The sequence below is a fragment of the Ailuropoda melanoleuca genome, chromosome 19 (genome assembly GCF_002007445.2).
Source record: "Ailuropoda melanoleuca isolate Jingjing chromosome 19, ASM200744v2, whole genome shotgun sequence".
Lineage (NCBI taxonomy): Eukaryota > Metazoa > Chordata > Mammalia > Carnivora > Ursidae > Ailuropoda > Ailuropoda melanoleuca.
The window spans coordinates 8032048-8052782 of record NC_048236.1 but is presented as its reverse complement, the minus strand read 5'-3'; the positions used below and the strand labels follow the sequence as shown (position 1 = coordinate 8052782).

Below are 20735 nucleotides of genomic sequence, written 5' to 3'. Positions count from 1 at the left end.
CTGGTGCCTTTACATTGCATTCTCTTGATTTCTTGGTGCCAGAAGTAAGCAGAATTTATTTTATGCAAGTTCCCCAAGAACTCTTCAAAGTTCTATGTGCTTTGTGTGGGTTGACGTAAATAATGTTGCAAGAAACTCTAAGTCGAAGAAATGGGAGACACATATTTATGAAATGCAAGCCTCCAATGGAAATGTGCTGTCATTTTATCATTTTCTTATTTTGCTTTTATTTTTAAGTATAGTTGACATACAATATTATATTATTTTCAGGTGTACAATATAGTGATTAGACAATTCTATACATTACAAAGTGTCTACCACAAGTGTAGTTGCCATTTGCTACCTCTCTGGATGTTTTTATTATGACATCTCATTACATCTTCTAAATATAGATATGAGATATAGGGGTCCATGTTTATACTAAGCATTATCTATTATGGTGACATACACAGAGAAAGAAAGAATTTTTCTCTATTTAGATAAAGTTTCTGGATACATTTCCATCACAAGGGACTTTACTTTTTTGTTCTATTTTAATAAAAATATGACTTCCCATTATGAAGCAATTACTTGCTAAACATTACACTGGAGCCTCACATGCATTATCTTTCACATATTTTAATAACTTAAAACAGACTTTGAGCTCTCAATGTGTTCCCTTGCAGTATAAATATCTTCAAAAGTATTTTTACAGTATTTATTTAAACAGAATTTTCCAACCTGAGAACAATTGACAATTTGTTCCAGACAATTCTTTGCTGCGGCAGCTATCATATGCATTGCATCTTTAGCAATAGGATGTTTCTTAGCATCTCTAGCCTTTACCCACCAGATGCCAATACAGCCCTTCCCCTAATTGTGACAATCAAATATGATTGCCTACATTGTCAAAAATCCCCTTTGGAGGGTACCTGGGCGGCTCAGTTGGTTAAGCGTCTGCCTTTGGCTCAGGTCATGATCTCCGGGTCCTGGGATAGAGCACTGGTTGGACTCCCTGCTCAGCAGGGAAAATGCTTCTTCCTCTCCCTCTGCCCCTCCTCCCCACTCATGCTCTCTCTCTCTCTCAAATAAATAAATAAAAATCTTTTAAAAAATTAAAAAATATATATCCCCTTTGGAGGCAAAATCACTCCTGATTTAGAACCACTGGCTTATAATTAAGCAACTCATTCTCACAAAAATTTAAAAATTAAAAAATGGAAACCAAAAAATCAATATTTTCAGGTAGCACATTTTCTGTGTATTATGAGAACTATCTATTAGAAATTTTCATATTTTATTATATATGGGATAGAGATGACATACTGGTGGCCCTGGAAAAAAATTGCCTAACTTTTGAACAATAAATATATTAACTATGTTGAGAAGAAATGAAATGTTTGACGTTTATCTTACCTAAGATATAAGGAGCTATAATGTAGAATTGAGAAGCTTAATATACTATTAATATGGAACAAATAATTGAGTTTTTTATTGGCCACCAAGAAGTGGTAGATGATAAGCGGTTTTCTGGAAGATACCCAAGTCATCTCTGCATATGAGCTAATCTGTCCGGGTAGACCCTCAATCCTTAGTGCTTGACAGAGAAAACCAAAACCATCTACATTTCTGAGCTGGTCTCTCCTTGTGTGGTCCAGGGTTTATGCAAGCCACCAGCCTTCCTTCAGCCCAAGGAACAAACATGACAAACTTGAAGGAGAATATAAACGTACGGGCATCAACTATGAAATTAATACTCTCCCCTGAAAAATCTTTTAACTATGTGCTGTATGTGATATTGACTGAACATTCTAGAAGCCTTTTTGATAAAGTTTTTTACACAAAAACTTTTTGATAAAGTTCTGCATCCTATTTCCTTAGAGAGAAAGAGGTGTCACTAATTATTCATATTGACCTCAGAATTTGTTAACAACAACAACAAAGAAAGTAAAGAAAAAAGGTAAATACTTACATAAGGGAAGATTTCTGGCAATTTTCTTGCTCATGCATTTTAACCTTTATTGGGTTAATTGATAAAATAGCTAGATAATCTTAAATTATACTGCAGTTGCCCCCTGAGCAACATGTGTTTGAAGTGCATGAATCCATTTATATGTGGATTTTTTTAGATAAATACAGTTAGTATTATAAATGTATTTTCCCTTCCTTATGATTTTCTTAATAACACTTTCTTTTCCCTAGCTTACTTTATTGTAAGAATACAGTACATCAGGGTGCCTGGGTGATTCAGTCGGTTAAGCGTCTGCCTTGGTCTCAGGTCATGATCCCAGAGTCCTGGGATTGAGTCCCACATCAGGCTCCTTGCTCCTCTGGGAGCCTGCTTCTCCCTCTCTCTCTGCCTGCCACTCCCCCTGCTTGTGCTCTCTCTCTTTCTCTTTGTGTCAAATAAATAAATAAAATCTTAAAAAAAACCTACAGTATATAATACATTTGGCATACATAATATATGTTAATTGACTTTATATTATCCATAAGGCTTCCGGTCAACAATAGACTATGTGTAAAGTTTTGGGGGAGGCAGAAGTTATGTGTGTATTTTCAACTGTGTGGGAAAGTGGAGGGGCCATCAATGCTTTTAAGTCCTGTGTTGTTCAAGGGTAACTGTACTTAGCTCTAAAGAGCTGAAAGTTCTACATGTTTCTCTCCTTTGGTCCAAAATTGAAATTTCCATGATGCTGTGTATTTTCCTTCAATTTTAGTTTTCTATGAGTCAAGCTTCGCAGTGACTCTGATGAAATAAATACCATCAGGAGTTGGGTATTTTTGTTGTAGTTAGTGGCTCAATACACACCTGAATCAGTTAAAGAATTCTATTGAAATGAGGTCTGTCACCATCAAATTCCAGCATGGGACTAGCAGCAGATGGTATCACACACTGAAACCCACTCCATTTCAGGATTTATTTTACCTCAATGTCCTTGGGCAACAATAAAATCTAATTCCAAATAGTAATTTATTTATTCAGACAACATTTGACTAATGGCTTGCTTCTTCCCAGGTATGATGTTATGGGTTTGGGATATGAAAATAGAAAATTATAGCTCCTGTCTTAAGGAACTGATATTTATTTATTACAAACTGAGTTTTAAGCAACTACCCAATTTGATAGAGTTGAAAAATGAGTGAGACATGGGATCTTCCCCTAAGAAGAGCAACGTCAATTCATAACACTGACAATATATTAGACACTGCATTCCATACCCCCTCCCATTTATTTACCAGTTCAGTAAATACTCCTTGAGAACTGACTATGTGTCGCCATAATGTAATAAGATTGGGACACATCAATAAACCAAACAGACAATATTTCCTATCTTTCTGGAGCTCATATGCTAAAGGTGGAGACAAATACAAGCAATAAACATAATAAATAAGCAAATTTATGTTGGAAGATGATAAATCAGAGTTAAGAGATTCAAAAATGAAATTTTAAATAGGATTTTTCAGGAGGCCCTTATTGAGAAGGTAACACTTGAGTAAAAAATTGACACAGGTCAAGAAACATCGTAGGATCTCACATGGGGAATGCCTGTGAAGGGGGCTGGAGAAGAGTGAGTGGGGACAAGAGTCCTGACCAGTTCTGAGAGAAATCTAGTGGGCTGTAACCAGAGGAAAAATGTGATCTGAATTTCATTAAAAAACAAACAAACCTCTCTGAAATGCTTTCATGAGTTAAGAGATATTAATATTTTATAAGTAATACGTTACGGCAGCTCAGTCCAGGGTGCTAACAATAAAAACAATGAGAAACGGTAGGATTCTGGATATGTTAAAGGTAGGATTAGTCTGATTTCATGAGATTTTTTTCCCTTTAAGCTACTTGCTCCTCTGCTTTATTCTATTCTTCACCAAACGTCTTGAAAAACAGCCTAGACTCATAGTCTCCGCTTTGTTCATTGATACATTCACCCACCCATCAATTAATTGAAAATCTTCATGCTACTGTGATCAGTATTTTCCTAAAAGCAAACCCAAAGTCCTGTTTTTATTCTCCATCTGTGGACTTCTGCACAATGCTAGAGTTTGTCACTGTTTAGACAATTGTCTGACAATTATTTGATGGTCTCTTAAACGCAGTGGCCTCTAGTACTTTGTACCTGAATCCCTTTTCTTCTTGTTTTATATGCTTTCCTGAGATTATCTTTTTTTTTTTAAAGATTTTATTTATTTATTCGACAGAGATAGAGACAGCCAGCGAGAGAGGGAACACAAGCAGGGGGCGTGGGAGAGGAAGAAGCAGGCTCCCAGCAGAGGAGCCTGATGTGGGGCTCGATCCCATAACACCGGGATCACCCCCTGAGCGGAAGGCAGACGCTTAACCGCTGTGCCACCCAGGCGCCCCTCCTGAAATTATCTTATTACTGTAGTGATCGTGCTATCAGCAAATATTGTTCTCAAATCTTCCCAAAACACAAAGATGCATTTCTTTCTTTTTTTTTCTTTTTTAAGATTTTATTTATTGATTGATTTGACAGAGAGAGAGAGACAGCAAGAGAGGAACACAAGCAGGGGGAGTAGCAGAGGGAGAAGCAGGGCTCCAGCTGAGCAGGGAGCCCCATGCGGGGCTTGATCCCAGGACTCTGGGATCATGACCTGAGCCTAAGGCAAACGCTTAAAGACCAAGCCACCCAGACATGCCCCCAAAGTTGTATTTATTTCTAGTTATGGAATTTAATTATCTTGCTGGTTTCCAAATTCTTTAATCCTGATATGTCCAAAATAGAGCTCATCTTACAAAGGCTAAAGTCTGCCCTCCCTTTTTATTCCGTGTTTCATTAATTATTAACATCAACTGCCCAGCATCAAGGGCTGAAACATTCATCACTGCTCTACTTTCTGGTACTCTTCCCCAAATGCAAAAGGTACCAAACTGGGCTGCTTCTAATTCACAGATATCTCTCAAGCTCACTTTCTCCTCTTTATTTGAAATCCCATTAACTTGATTATCCTTGTCATTATCTCTGACTTAGAATGTTCTAACAACATTTACATAGCCTCTCTGCTATGAAATTGTCTCTAATCCCTTCCTTAAAGGGAAGATGGTGCTTAACGTTTCCATAGATCCACCAGTCCATTTATGAGAATGTTCAGCTCCTCAGCTGTAGAGGTCTTTTGCCACCTGAGCCCAGTTTGCCTTCCCTGTGTTTTCTGAAGCCCGTGTCTATATCACTTCAGTCATGCTACACACACATAGGGCTTAGAAGTGCTTCCCCTCAATCCCTAGAAAGTATGCTATTGGCTTTTCAAGGTGCAACTAAAAGTCACCTCTTCAGTGAAATGGTTGAACATACACTTGTTTGGAGTCCAATGTAACTACTTTGAAGCCTGCCCAACCCCTACTATTCCCTCTGGAACCTTGTGCAGAGTTCTTTACTTCGGTTCTTCTTATGAGTGAAATGAGAATGGTTATACCTATTTTATAAGGTTATTAGAGCATTAAATCAGATAATGAATACTACTTGCTTAGTAAAGAACCTGAAACCTAATGAACACTTAATAAAGCATAGCACTTTTATTGGGAAAGATTTTATTTATTTATTTATTTATTTATTTATTTATTTATTTATTTGAAAGGGAGAGAGAGAGTGTGTGCACAGGAGCAGGGGAAAGAGACAAGCAGACTTCCCTGCTGAGCAAGGAGCCGGACTCGGGGGTTGGATCCCAGAACCCTGAGATCATGACCTGAGCCAAAGGCAGACGCTTAACCAACTGAGCCACCCAGGCACCCCTAAAACATACATTTTAATAAGCATTGTCGTAGGAGTAATAGTAAAATAGACTTTTCCGGTGTGTGGTTCCTTATTTTGTGCTTTGAGAACATTTTATTCATATCTCAGGATTGTCTTTACAAGTGAATTGTACCATTTCTACACCCTAATTTCGCAACAAACATTGGTTTCCTTTTGGGAGTGATGACCTTTATTATTTTATTCATTTTTGAGTCTACAATCAGCACAGGTCGAGTACTAATAGTTGCTTACTTAAATGTGTGTGGTATGAATCACAAGAGAAGGTATGCTCTTCAAATAATAATGAAAGTGAAGAAAAATCAGTAATTTAATAAAAGCTTTTTTTAAAACCTGACACAAATCTATAAACAACCTCTTACTATATTAATTTGGGGCTACAGAACATTTCCATATCTGTTATCTCATTTGATTGCCACACACCCCTCCGAAGTAGACACGATTCGACACAATTTACAGTTGAAGAAATCAGTACAGGGGTTAAGTCATTTGCTCAGTTGACATAACTGATGGAGAGATTGTAATAAAGTCCAGAGAGTTTTCCAGTATATAACACCAATTAAATATCGACCTCTGGTACCATACTCTTTCACTCAATCATTTCATCAGGCATTTACACATTTATTGAGTATGTATGTTTCAGGCATTTTACTACATGCTGAAATAACTCAGCGAACAAGGTAAACAGTGGACCTGACCTAATGTAGATTTAAGACTAGAGGTTTGTGTTCTCACTACAGCAGGGCATACATGCTAATAACACCGCCTCCTTGGGGTCAGTTTTAAGTATAATTCCAGATGGAAAGGAAAAACAAAGCGTATGAGAATAACCTGATTGTGAAGGCTTATTCATTGTTTTAACATTATAAGAGAAGTTCACGTATTTTATCCCATTATAACTTTTAAAACTTTACAAAAACCTCAGTTTCATGAGGAAACTGAGATCCAGTGGACTAAATCATTTGTCCAATGTATCACACCTAATGAACACAGTAGGCATGATTGAAACGTCATACTATCTTATTCTGAAAGATCATACCCTTTCAAACATATTATAGAAACTTCCAACTGACCCATGGCCTCTATCCTACCTTGATTTCAATTTGGACCCAGAAAGAGTAGATATCATCCAAAATACTTCCTCCTTCTTTCAACTCAGCCTCTCAAAATTTAACAGGGATGTCATCTCTAGGAGATGGGGAAATATTTGCAAGACATTTCTCCTGGGAAGAGGACCCCCCCCCCATCAGAGCTTGGGAAAACTAATATTTAACCAACTGCATGGAGGCCCCTGAGCTTTAACCACTGGCTTCCCAACAGAGTTGTCCCTATTCATGTGTGTGCAGGACTTGTTACAGATTGCTGTCTACAATGGAACTACACCATATTTGTAGCACTCACTCTTGCCCAGGTTCTCAGAAATCTGCCTAAAATATATACGCTTGTACGTCCTCCAATTAGTGCTTACATATCTCCCTGTTCATGAAAAGTAGTTATCTTAGACCATTTCTCCAGTGATGCGTAAAACATGCAGAGATATTATAGATAAAAGAGATGTTACACATCCTTCCTCCAAAAAGTCAGTCATTTTTATTTTTCGGGGGTTTATATCAACTAGTTTCAATCACCTCACATAAATATGTGCTCATGGATGATATTTGTATAACATTGTACAGTTTATGACATAACCAGTTTTCACAACACTATCAGGTTGTGTTATTTTCTTTTACAATTTTCACATGACAGAGCTGTGACTCTGAAGTGATATATTATTAGCAAATGATTATGAGTGATAGAACCAATTTTGTAATACAAGTTTTTTATTTCCAGATCTTGCAGTTCTGTAGATTTTTTTCATGACTTCAAACATTTGTACTCTTTAAAATAGTAAGTAAAAACAACATTAGCATATTTTAATGTTATAAATGATCACTCTACATCCATATTTTCTCTTTTCTGAATTTAACATATCTTATAAGTCAACATTGATTTTGTGGGTTGACAAGATGTTAGTCTCAGGAATGCTGACCAGCTTAAAAAGTACCTATCCCAACAAAAGTTTTAAAAAAGGTAAAACGCAACCATACATCACATTCTTCTCTACTTTTTATTATATCAAATATGGCTTTGAAATAACTTTAGATTTCTTTTTTTATGCTAATGGAAGTATCTTTGATTAATTAATTAATTTATTTTCAATTATGTTCAGTTAGCCAGCATATAGGACATCAGTAGTTTTTGATGTAGTGTGCAACGATTCATTAGTTTTCACCAAAATTTACTGGTGAGCAGGGATTCTGTCATCATGAATTACTTTCCCATTCCCACAAGACACACATATATTCACATGGCAAAACCCTCCTGACAATCTCTTTCCTTTTATGCTTAACTTCCTTTTCTTTTCTACTGATTTTGTTAACAACAATAAAGTTAGTCCATTTGAAGTCTTCTCTACATTCTCTACATTTGAAGTTCCTGACTAGTTTTCAGCCAAATGTTGGGAGAATACTAGGTACTCAAACACCAGCCACATGGAAATGAAACACCGTTCTGAATTTCATTTAGGTTCTGTGCAGACAATTAGGTTCTATGAGTTAACATCATGTAATTTTAATCTAAATTCAATTCAATTTATTCTCTAAATTTTAATGAAATTATTTTGCTTTATTTTTCCTGACGTGTAAAATTTAATATTCAAAATATATTTGTGATAGCTATGCTTATGATATCCTATCATGCAGACAGATGGAATGACTAATCCAGGATAAGTAAATACTATGGTAAAATTTGGGGTGGGGGAAAAAAACCTGACTCCCAAGTCTCTTTTCTAGAGGCATTCGAAACATTAAGAGAAATAAAAGCCTAAGTAACCAAAATAGTTGCTTCCATTTAAAGTATGAACCCAAAGCTATGAATTTAGAATCCCAGAACATATTTCTTTGCATTGTCTTAGATGACTCACTAGAAGACTAACACGGGGATCCTCTTTTTACTAAATACTAATGTACAACAGAACTGTATTTCCCGAGCATATCTTATGTGGTTTTCTTTCCTCAATAAATTACTCTATCAGTAAGCATTTTCATAATTTATCAGGATATACTGGGTAGGAGATAATAGAGAATCAGAAGAAATCATTACTATCATATAAGGTTTATATTTATATTATATTATTTAAAGAAAATACATTAACGACTAAGTTATGTTATTCATTCATTATTACTGCAGAAAGGTGAAAGGGACATATATATCCATTTGCTCTAATACAATAGAAGAAAATTTCAATTAGGAATAAGACCTGGAATGGAGAAGAAAACATTGAACAAATAATACTGTCAAGAAGTAATTAGACTAAGTTTGCAAAAAATTGAAAAAACATGAAAATAAAAATTATAGGTTTTTAAAGAACTTCAGATGTCTTCTTAATGAAAGCATGGGAGAGTAAATCTGGTCTTAATAAAGTAAGAAAAAAAGATAGGAAGGCGAAAGCCCTCAGGAGCCAGCTAAAGTTTAGTACCGATGTGAACTGTACGATAAGGACATACACATTTGTGCAAGGAAAATGTTTGTTGCTCGGTCACTTTCTGTACCAACTGCTAAATTGTGCCATGAAACTGCGTGACATACCAGACTCTCCAACTCCCACACACATGATATTATAACTAGAACAGACGTTTTGCCTTCCCTCAGTAAGAAGACTCCCAATGATGACTTTACATGTCTTTCTTGATTGCAGCCAGAAGTAACTTGGAGCCCAAGTATAGATTTCAGAGATGTGAAAGAGTGAGAGGAATATGTAAAACATTTTGTGATGATGATGAATATGATTACGGATCCTGCATTAAATGGAGAAATCAGTGCTGCATATAAACTCTGGAAAACGGAAGTACGATTGAGCATCAAAGTCTGGAACAGGGGCTCATCTTATTGACTCAAGGGTGGGTAGAAAGAAAACACAATGTTTAATAGAAATATTCACTTTTATATCTTCAGTGCCACTGTTTATATAAATAAAAATAATTTATTTTCTATTCTGTTTATTCATTGCTCACTTTCTTTGTATTTCAGATGGATAAACATATTTATTACACAAGGAATCAGGCTCTAACTGTGCTTAGAATGTCATTATGGCCATGTTGCCATCCAGACATTCATGCTACTCATTTGAGTTGCTCTGTTTCCTCTCTAAATGTATGGGTGGGACTTTATTGCCAGTTTTACTATGAGAATCATGATTATCTTCATACTTGCTTTTTTCCACATTAAAGTCTCTCCGAATATTGTTTTAATTCTTTCTTAAAAGGAAATGCATGTTTTCTCTCTTTCAAATGTGAAGCCTTCCAATCTCGGCTCACCTACTGATTTTTTTGTATGCATTTAACCAATTCCTGTAAGAGGACAGTTTGAGATGACACAGTTTAGTAGTTCTCTCAGTAGGGCAATGAAATACTGTTCATGGCACTGCAAAGGGGTAAATGGTAAGGTCTTAGAGAGAGAGAAAACTCCTTTTACCCATGCAATCATTTATCCAAATAAAATTTCACAAGGAAGCTCAGTAATAGCTGTTCTCGTTCCAGGAATTAAGGATTATGTTCAGCCAGCTCAATCAGCGGCTCCCAGAGAATGTGTCCTATTGAGAAAATCTTTAATTTTGTTGCAGAAGGAACTGAGAGGCCACAAGCAATGGAGAATCTTAGGGAGGAAAGCTCAGTATGCGGATGAGTGAACCCGACCAACTACTCAGAACACCAACCTCTGAGGTCCACCATGAGATCTAGAAGGATTAGTTTTGTCTAAGAGGCCGATGTGAGAGAGGTTTAGATGTTAGAGAATTTCAGTTTTCAAAAGCAGCTCCCACGACTGTGCGGCTGATACACACGTGGAGACTTGGGAAATGTCACGGTGAGCCTAGGAAAGATGAAGACACATGCGTGGTAGCAAAAATGAGGACTTCCCTGGCCACCCTGAAGACTGTATTATTTACCTTAGAAATCTTTACTGAGGAGAGCGCGGCTTTGGTATTTCCAAAAATTGCGCCGCTGTGGGGGCCGGGGATGAGAAGGTGACATTTAGTTTAACAGAAGTTTGTTACTGTTACATTACACCCATGTGCTTCAAACTGTTTAGGCTGCCCTACCTGAAATATTTAAATTATATTGTGCACATATATTGGTACATATCAATGCATAATATGACTTCATTTCATTGAGCCACAGTGTTTCTGGACTGATACGTTTAGAAAAATATCATTGTCTTTGTGAAAGTACAGTATTCTCTCTAACTCCTAGTTCTTTGAAGATACCACTAACAAAGAATTGAACTTTCCTCATACTTAGCAAGCCCCAGGAGGTAAGAATTCTCTGTTCCTTCATTTTAACAACACTTGATATGAGAAAGAATGTCTTTTAATCCTTTTCTGCTAAGAAATTTTTTACTGTGAAGATTTTTGTCTTTTATCTCTTTTTTTAAAGCATTCTGTTCTATAAGGTCAGAATTCCATAAGGTAATATAGACATGTTTATACAAATATTTATACTTCCAAACTGTGGAAGTAATTGCTTTGTATCTTGAAATCTAATATTACAGGTGTCAAAGGATCATTAGATTAATTCCATTACTACCACTCAGCAACAATCAGCTGTGTTCTAATCTTGCTGGACACTGTAGCTAGTTGGAAAAATATTTAAATATAATTTTTAGCACCATATACTTTTCCACGGTGATAGCTTACACTTAGAAAAAGATCAATTTGCCTGCTCTTTCTCTTTATTATTCCTTTATTGCCGGTGGACTAATTCCCACTGAGAGAAATACTAATTTATTATTCTCTTTTGCATACTTCGGGGATATCATGCCCATTAATGACCTCTCTGAGTATTATTTGTACTACCTTTCTAATGGTAAGTTAAATTGATTCTGTGAATACTGAATGTAATACCTCATAGAACTATTTCTTAGTTAGATGTCTTCATCTAAGGGCTATGTCTCCAAATTGGTTGTGTTGTCAAATATGCATTAAGTACTGTACACAAATACAAACGTTTAAGTAATTTTTTATTTGAATTTTTTACTGTGGTTCATGACCTATATTTCTTAATATGCGCCCTGATATACTACCAACCCCTTGAAAAATCGCAAGTATGTGCTCAATTAATAACTGTTAACATGAGTGTTTCCCACAGATGTTTTGATTTCTCCTCCTGTCCGCTGATTCTGAATTCCTTTTTTTTAACCAGTAACAATATGTAACTGATTCGAGTTCCTTACATTTGATGAGGAAGTCCTATCTTTTAGTTTTTATTTTATAGTTTACAAATTTGTTGTAAAGAGTCCTTAAGCAAGTTGTTTTTCATTACTTTGGATCTCACTTCCCTACCCTGTAATGTAGGGGGTTTTATTCTCCAAGCATCCTCTTATGTTTAATTACCTATTTATCACTCTGAATTTTTTTTTTTAATGTTGCTGTATTGCAGAGGCTAGCAAACTACAGCCCTTGGGCCAGAGTCCTCCTTGCATGGCCTGTAAGTAAAGGGTAGTATTTACAAACGACATTGTAATTGATTTGATGATAGGAACTACTAACTTCCAACATTAATTAAGCAAAATGCTATCCCATCCTTCTTATTAGTAGACCTGTATTACCCCCAAAATATTATATGCAATCTCATTCTTACTGTCTATTGATTTTTTGTCAGTTAAAATTTATGGAAAATTGTTTTCTCTTTTCTACTTAAGTTCCTACAAAATATCCTTGATTTCGCATATTGGCCAACAAAGCCTCAAATACTTGCCCTTTACAGAATACATTTGCTGGCCCCCATACAGAAAAGAATTGGTAAAGTTTCCAGATGCAGAATGTGGTCTGTGGGTCATCTGTTTTAGGATTACCTGAGAAGGGACTAGACATGCTAATTCTGGGACTTAGAATTACTGAATCAGAAACTCTGGAGATGGGGCCGGGCCATATGTGTTTAACCTGCCGTCAACTTGATCATAATGCACAGAAAATGTGCTAACCATTGCCTAGAAATATTCTTAGCTATCGAATTTTGAAGCAAAATCATGATCCTTTAGTATTTTAGTTAACTTGGATCAAACTTTTGAAGACCCCTTGGCATTACTGATAAAATATTGTCCAGTAGGAAAAGAAAGATGCCAAGTAACATATCTTTCTTTGGAGAAGATATGGGCAAAAGGAAAACACAGAGAGAAATTTTAGATAAGGAAATTAGAATTCTGTCTCACATATTTATAGTTTGTCAATAGGTGTTGCTTGACCCAAACTAAGTAAAAGTAAACTCAATCAGTATATGTCATTTTTTTCCTTTCTCAGTTGTTCCTATTTATTTTTATAAAAGTTTTTTAAAACTTTTATAAAAATATAATCATTGATATGATTATATTTTGGACACAGAATCTGGTATAGTTGTGTTGAAATGGCAGTGTTGATTTTCTTGCTGCTTCAAAGGATGATATAATGGTCAACCAAAGGAATGTGATCAAGATAGCTTTTCCCTCAGCTTTGAGGAAACTTCAGACAGATTTCTTCCTGACTAGAGGCCCCTGACCTCACTTTTCTTATTGAATTTACTTTAGAAAACTTGCAATTGTAAATTCTTCCTCTGTTCCTTTGAAATATATGTAAATCTTCTCCCAGCCTCTCCTCAGTATTACCAGAAATGTCTTTCTCAAGGATTGGAGAACCATCCCTTTGAAATATACATTTCAAAGGACATAACACTTCTGTCTCAGTCTCTCTGAGAGGCTAAAAGCCTAACTTCAATGGGTGCCAGTTATCAAATACAGATGGCCTAATCACAGAGGAAAGCATTGGCAAACTCTGGGATAACTTGCTGTGCTCAAGGTAGCCCAGTGTCCAACCACCTCCCCCCTTGTCATCACACCAGACCCTAAGTAACTTCCTGCATTTCGTTTCATTGAAATTGAGTTCCCTTTCTCTCCTCTACTGTAGTCTTCAATAAAACCTTCCTTGGCTATTATCTTTGTCTAGTGCAACTTTGTCAAATAAAATGACAAAAATTTGAATTCTGGGTTTGAAGGATTTGCTTAGGAAATATCCTCCCCAATATAGATAGAAGACATTATTTAGAGAAATTACCTTTTTTTGGTAGAATGCTGTATGTACCATATGAGTTACACATATAGCTGTTGTGAGAGGACAGGGAAGATTATGATAACTTTTCTTAGAGTGGTCAGACAAGACTTCCAAGAGGAGGTGATATTTGAGGGCAAGGAGCACCACATGTGTTTCATTTATCAGGTATCCCTAGAATCTGGCACAGAGATTGACCAAGGGTAAACACTTGATAACTTTTTATGGAATGAGTGAATTGATAGCTGGATGCATACATAAAGAATGAAGATCCAAAAACCCTATCTCAAGGAGTGCTCATATCATATCGAAGGGCATAACATGGAAAAGAAGAAGACAGGGAGTTTTCAAATAGTTAGAACTGAAATAAAGTTAGAATTGGGAAAGGTATTTTCAGGAGGACTGGTCGTACATGATGCCACATAATATAGACTATCTTGGAAAGTGTGGTGTTTTGGATAAAGTAAGTATATAGTTATATAAATCATTTTAAAACTCTGCTTACAAAGGAATTAAAATTCAATATGAGAGCATAAATGCTAACATTAAGAAGAAAACTTATGTTTTGGACAATCTTCTAACTGATTTCTTTGCTCGTCTTTTTCAGGCTAGTTGTCCTCTATCACTGACACATAGCTGCAAAACGTTTCCTGAAGAATATTAGGAGCACAGGTTCTTTTTTGGTCATTCTGTATTGTCTCAAATGCTTTATGTCATGTTGCTGATGCTACTGAGCTTCTTTTTTTGCTTTCTAAACTTCCATGAACCATTACGTTACTGGATTTTTGGTATTTACGTTATTAAATTAAATTAGTGGCAATAACTTCTCTATGTCTAGACTGGAAATTTAAGTTTTCATGTGTTTTAAAATTTTTTAAACATCTTTATTGAAGTATAATTAACATCAAATAAAACGTCTGTGTTTAAATGTTCTCATATGTGAAAAGGCACATGAGTATCATTTCTATCTCTTTCATTCGTATGTAAAATGAGGGGAATGATTCCTTTTTACCTCATAGACACCCATTTATTTATTTGTTACAAGTTCTCTAGTGCTGTGTCCATGCTATACTTCCGCTTTTGGGGGGAATTTCTCCCATCATTCTTGTCTCAGGATTTAATCAGGGGTCAACATTTTCTTACAATTCTTGCTTTTTGACTATGGTAATATTAAAAGTTCAACCTCTGATCACTGTGGTCCAATTAATTTTCACCTGGGATTATTAACACCTTCCTCTCTATTCACGCTTCCATTAATAAAGTGAGTTTGCTGCTTCTACCAACAAAATAACTCCGCCCCCCCCCACCCCCCAACTCTCTGATAGGCTAGAAGACCAATGTGAAGCCAATATTGAGAGAAATAGATATGAGAATTACTGGGAAAGATTACTGTGAATGAGTCCCGTTACAGTCTTTCTGAATACAAGTCCCACATTGGACTTTCCTCCTTGTTTGGTTCAGCTGGTTTTGTATGAGATCCATTAAAGTTTACATTTATACATTAACACTTAAGCTACTTTGATCTGGCTGTTTGTGACTTTCAAACAAAACCTATAACTCAGAGATTTCATTTAAAGGATGGTGGAGACTCATAAGAAAGGTACATAATAACTGGAAACACTTTTGAGATATTATTATTATTTTCACAGTGACTGAAAAATTGTTATTTTTTTTTTTTAGATTTCTCTGGGTTTCACTTTTCTCCTTTTTAAAATAAGGAAGCAAAAATACATTTTCTATTCAAACTGAAATTGTCATAATTAGTATTTATGAGTCTATTTTTTAAAAAAATGACATTTACATTTAGAGCAGGTTTAAGTTCACAACAAAATTGAGCAGAAAGTCCAGAAAGTTACCGTGTACCCCCTAACCGCACATGTGCACAGCCTCTTCCATCAGCATCTGCACCAGAGCGGAATGTTCATTATAATCGACAAATCTACAGTGTTGCCTTATTACCACACAAAGCGCGTAGTTTGCATTAGGTCTCACTCTTGGTTTTGTGCATTCTAAGAGTTTTGACAAATGTATAATGACATGTATCCCCCATTATAGTGTCATACAGAAGAGTTCCACTACCCTAAAAATCCTTTATACTCTGCCTAGTTGTTCATTTCCTTCCCACTAACCCTTGGCTACAACTAATCCTTTTATTGTCTCCATGCTTTTGTCTTTTTCGGATTTGTGATTCCATTTTAAAAATCACTTCGAAGGAAACATCTACCCTTTTATTTCTAAATTCCATAGTTCAGGGATTTGGGAGTCTAGTCTAAAAAGAGTAGCAAGGTAATGGAAAGTATGGATTCTGTGCTCCAAAGAATATAACACCAGCAACCGTGTGACAGACACACACACACACAGACACACACACAAATGCTATAGGTGATTAACAACATATACTTTGATCCCTCCACTCCCACAAACACATACATACACAGATGTAAAAACACAAGACTGCCCAGAGTCAGATTTTGTCAAATATGAATTGTTTAAAATGGTTAAGGAAAACCAATATCTTTCTTTCTTCCTGGTGGCAATTCAGTGTCCATGACGCTCAAAAAGTCCTCTTAATTTGTATCTCCATGTTTTCCTTTCCTACACTTACTAATTTTTCCTGCTAGTGCCCTGGAGAGGCTGCCTGGTGATCAAAAGTGCTTCACTGCCATAGGAGGCAAAACATAGGACCCACACCAAGCGTTTTAGTAATTCTCAACCTTTGCCTGCCAAGCTGGGGCTGTTGTCATGCAGGTTGCTTTCATAGAGATCTTCAACACCAGCTATTACCTTGCAGTTTCACTATGGTTCTCTTTGAACTTCTGTTTTCCCACAAAGTCTATTTTTTAGGATGCTACTTTCCCTGGAAAAGTTAATTGACAGGTGTAATCAGGTTTTGTCTCCTGTGGTTCTGCTTCATATACACTTTCGCCCCTACGTGGACATGCTTTGATTGACAACATCCTGTTTTAGATGGGTAGGTATGGAGAGAGAGTAGGCAAAGTAGTTGGAACACTGCCAGGAGTCAGATGATTTTGGAGCTAGCTGAATGTTATTCTTGCTAGTTATGTCACTTTGAGCATGTTACTTAACTTGGCTACATTTTGGTTTTCTTATATATACAATGGTGGTAGCAACAACTCGTTTTCTAATTTCCAGAGCCAGGAATCACTCAATAAATGTGCATAGCAATCACTCAATACAGGTAAACAACAATACTAATGTTAAATCAGGTTTTAATCTTCTAACTTCTCACTGGAAATAATTTTTGTCTCTTTTCTGAGACTGCATATCTTTTATTTAACTCAGGATGTGTGATTTATATAGTTTATATATCAGGGGAAAAAGAGGGATATTGCAATCAGTGTTGAACATAGGCATTGAAGGTTTATGTCAAATCAGGTTGGGGACAATATGATACTACCTGAGTGCTAAGGATATAAGGGAGCTAAGCTGTGAGACAGAGGATAATGGAACAGAAGAACCTGGAGAATAGGAAGCCAGGAAAAAGAAACCACTGAGAGGAAGTATAAGTCCACCATTCTCACTGCCTCTTCTCAAAACCAGCTCTTGCTGAATTTATATCTGACATTTTTTAACTTCATATTCTTCTTCGGGGCACCTGGGTGGCTCAGTTGGTTAAGCAACTGGCTCTTGATTTCTGCTCAGTCATGATCTCAGGGTCATGGGATTGAGCCCCTTGTTGGGCTCTGTGCTCAGTGGGGAGTCTGCTTGAGAGTCTCTCTCTCTCTCCCCGCCCTTCCCCCCACTCGCACACTTGCTCTCTTTCTAAAATAAATAAATAAATCTTTGAAAAAATATCAATTCTTCTGTTTTTCTTGAGCTATTTTGAGAGGTTAACCCTTTCTTGAGACTAATAATTTAGACCAGAGTGGAGAAAAACTTTTGATGACTTTTCTCACTGTGCATGTATATGTGTGTGTGTTGGCAGATGGCCTAGACATGTCGGGTGTTGCATTCAGTTGCCATCAACCATGATGAGATCAATCAGCAGCAGGTATCATATATTCAAGAGCTGAAAGACACCAGTGCAAAGGCCAAGTCCCATAATCTTTCAAAGATTGAATGCAAATTATTAAGAGAAGACATTTAGTTTTATTAACAAACAGACTCAGAGAAGAATATTGATTATTATTGCTTTGACCTCTGGTTCACATTAGGTGATAAGAAAATTCCAAAGTTAAGCCCCCTTTTTTTTATCTTTTTCAGAACTGTTTCCTGTAAATATCCTGGCTTTTAAATAGATTTCCTTTCCATACTCATGTCTGAGACTTCATATCATTGGGCAAAATTATACTTTAAAAAATTAGAAAAAAGAAACACTCAGAGATTTCTGATTCTGGTAACATGGCAGACAGAGAATTCAGAACCCTTACTGAGTAGCCAGAAGCTTTAGACAAAGTGCAATTTAAAATTGTTAATTACCCAATTGCGTTCATCAGAATAAGCTAACTTTACATACTAGATGAAAGAGAAAACCAAAAACTAGGGTGATAAAGATCAGAAGGGAGGGGTCCCCAGTGTAGGGTGGAGGTGGGGAAAGGACAACCAACCCAGCAAAGGCCAACTAGGTTGTGAGAGACCCGGTCCCAGTTCTACGCAAGGCAGAGAATTGGAAAAACACTGTTTATGATAGTGACATGAAACACTATAGTTGCTACACTGGGGATGTGTAGGAAATTCAGAGTGCATAGATATCCCCTTTGGAGACCTTGAAAAAAGGGGCACAACATTGGTCAGGAAAGAANGTGAAAAAAGGGGCACAGCATTGGTCAGGAAAGAAGAGTTTAGACTTCAGATGGAGCAACAATGGCAGCAACAGAAGTAGCGGGGGGAGTTGACCCCCAATCTGAGAAGATGAAGAGTGAGAAATCACTGAAACAGCAATGAGTCTCCGAGCCATGAACAGACAGAGGAGTTGTAAGTAAACTCACAAGGTGGTGAAGATTGGCTAGCCACTTCAAAGGGGAACAGATTGGCCATCAAACAGAACACAGAAGCCACAGAAGGACACTGCGGAGGACACAGGAGACCTGTGGGCTGATGTCCTAAAGTACAACGTCTGTGACTCACAGACAAGCTGTCCATGTATCGCCCACAGGGTTTCAATTTCCACAGATAACTATGTCAACTGGGAGGACAGTTTTAAAAAACAAGGGTAATAAAGTTTCTCAATGAAAGCTGGAGGTTTGGAGATCAAACACTTGAAACTGCTACCCAATAGACTGCCAGGGAATCATTAACTAACAATCTTTGAAAGGCACTAAGCTTTGCATGACCCATGAAGGTTCTCTTTAGTTTTTCTGAGGTATGTTGAGGAAGTTTTTCAGCTGCAGTCCTGCTCAATAAGGCACAGATTCAATAATTTTCTACGATTCAGTAAACTAAACCAGGAGCCACACAGGTGAACTAGGAATATGATGTCTCTCCTCCCAAAAACTAGAGAGCTTCATATATAAAATCTCATTCTTACATTTTTGAAACTGCCCCTGCCATGAGAATTATTTCTAACATTTTCCTTCTTTTTGGCACACATTCCTGCAAGGAAGAGTAACATATTTATTGGGATTTTTGCTTGAAGCCTTTTGAAGGGCATTCTTGAAGTTTGATCCAGGTTACCATTTATGAATCAAGTAAATACAGTAATAGGGCTGATAAAGAATCCAGGATTAATTCATCAGGACAGGGCTAAACTTGTGACTAAGAACATTAAGATTGGAAGCTTTGGGGAGCTAGCCCAAAGATGATGGTCAAAACAGTAATCCTTGAGCACCTCGGTGGCTCAGTCCGTTGGGCTTCTGCATTCAGCTCAGGTCATGATCTCAGGGTCCAGGGATTGAGCCCAGCAGCATAGAGCCTGCTTCTTCCTTCTGCCTCCTCCCCCCTCCCCACACTCGTGCTCTCTCTCTCTCTCAAATAAATAAAATCTTTAAAGAAATAAAAATAAAAGTAAAAAAAAACAGTAATCTTTTAATATCTTTAACTCTTACCTGAAATAGAAACCTAAATTTATTATTTATTTATTTTTTTTAAAAGATTTTATTTATTTATTCAACAGAGATAGAGACAGCCAGCGAGAGAGGAAACACAAACAGGGGGAGTGGGAAAGGAAGAAGCAGGCTCACAGCAGAAGAGCCTGATGTGGGGCTCGATCCCACAACGCCGGGATCACGCCCTGAGCCGAAGGCAGACGCTTAACCTCTGTGCCACCCAGGCGCCCCCTAGAAACCTAAATTTAAATTACTGTTTTATTTTCACTGGTAATGCCTCTTCTCTACTACCTATTCTTCTTAAAGGTTTTCCTTTGCATCTTATAAGGAGAAAAGCTGAAGTTTTCTTCCCCTCTGAACTGTACTCATGCCCTTGACTGAAGGAGAGAGACTAACTGGAGAACTCCATATTCCTAAAAACTGTGTAACCAAAATTCATGTATATATTCCTGCTCCTGTTTCAACTTCCACTGCAACTAAAACATCCATTGATTATGGATGAAAGAATAATTGTCATTGTACCAGTGTACCTCTGCTCTGTGGTTATCACCACACCCTGGGGAGCTCTCTTCCCAGGAAGACCGTGTGAGACAGGACCAGCAGCACAACCCTACAGAGGAAGGGTCTGCTCAGACGTGTGCACAAGGGTCTCTGTACTCCATGGGCACCGCAGATCGAGAGTATTTATACCATGAGAGAGCTTGTAAGTAATGGAACGTCTCTGACCTGTGCCATACCTACTGACATAGAACTGCTTTTCAACAAGAATCCAGATTATTCACATGCACATTCAAGTTCAAGAAATACTATCTTTGGGGCGCCTGGGTGGAGCAGTTGTTAAGTGTCTGCCTTTGGCTCAGGGAGTGATCC

General features: G+C 37.0%; 1 protein-coding gene across 1 annotated transcript; it reads left to right on the top strand.

Moving 5' to 3' along the window:
* The first annotated feature begins 7532 nt into the window (after window positions 1-7532).
* On the top strand, window positions 7533-9617 carry LOC109489031 (beta-defensin 110-like). The gene is made up of 2 exons (XM_019795505.1): window positions 7533-7591; window positions 9467-9617. Exons 1-2 carry the CDS (start codon window positions 7533-7535, stop codon window positions 9615-9617), a joined length of 210 nt encoding a protein of 69 aa, XP_019651064.1.
* Window positions 9618-20735: the final 11118 nt, after the last annotated feature.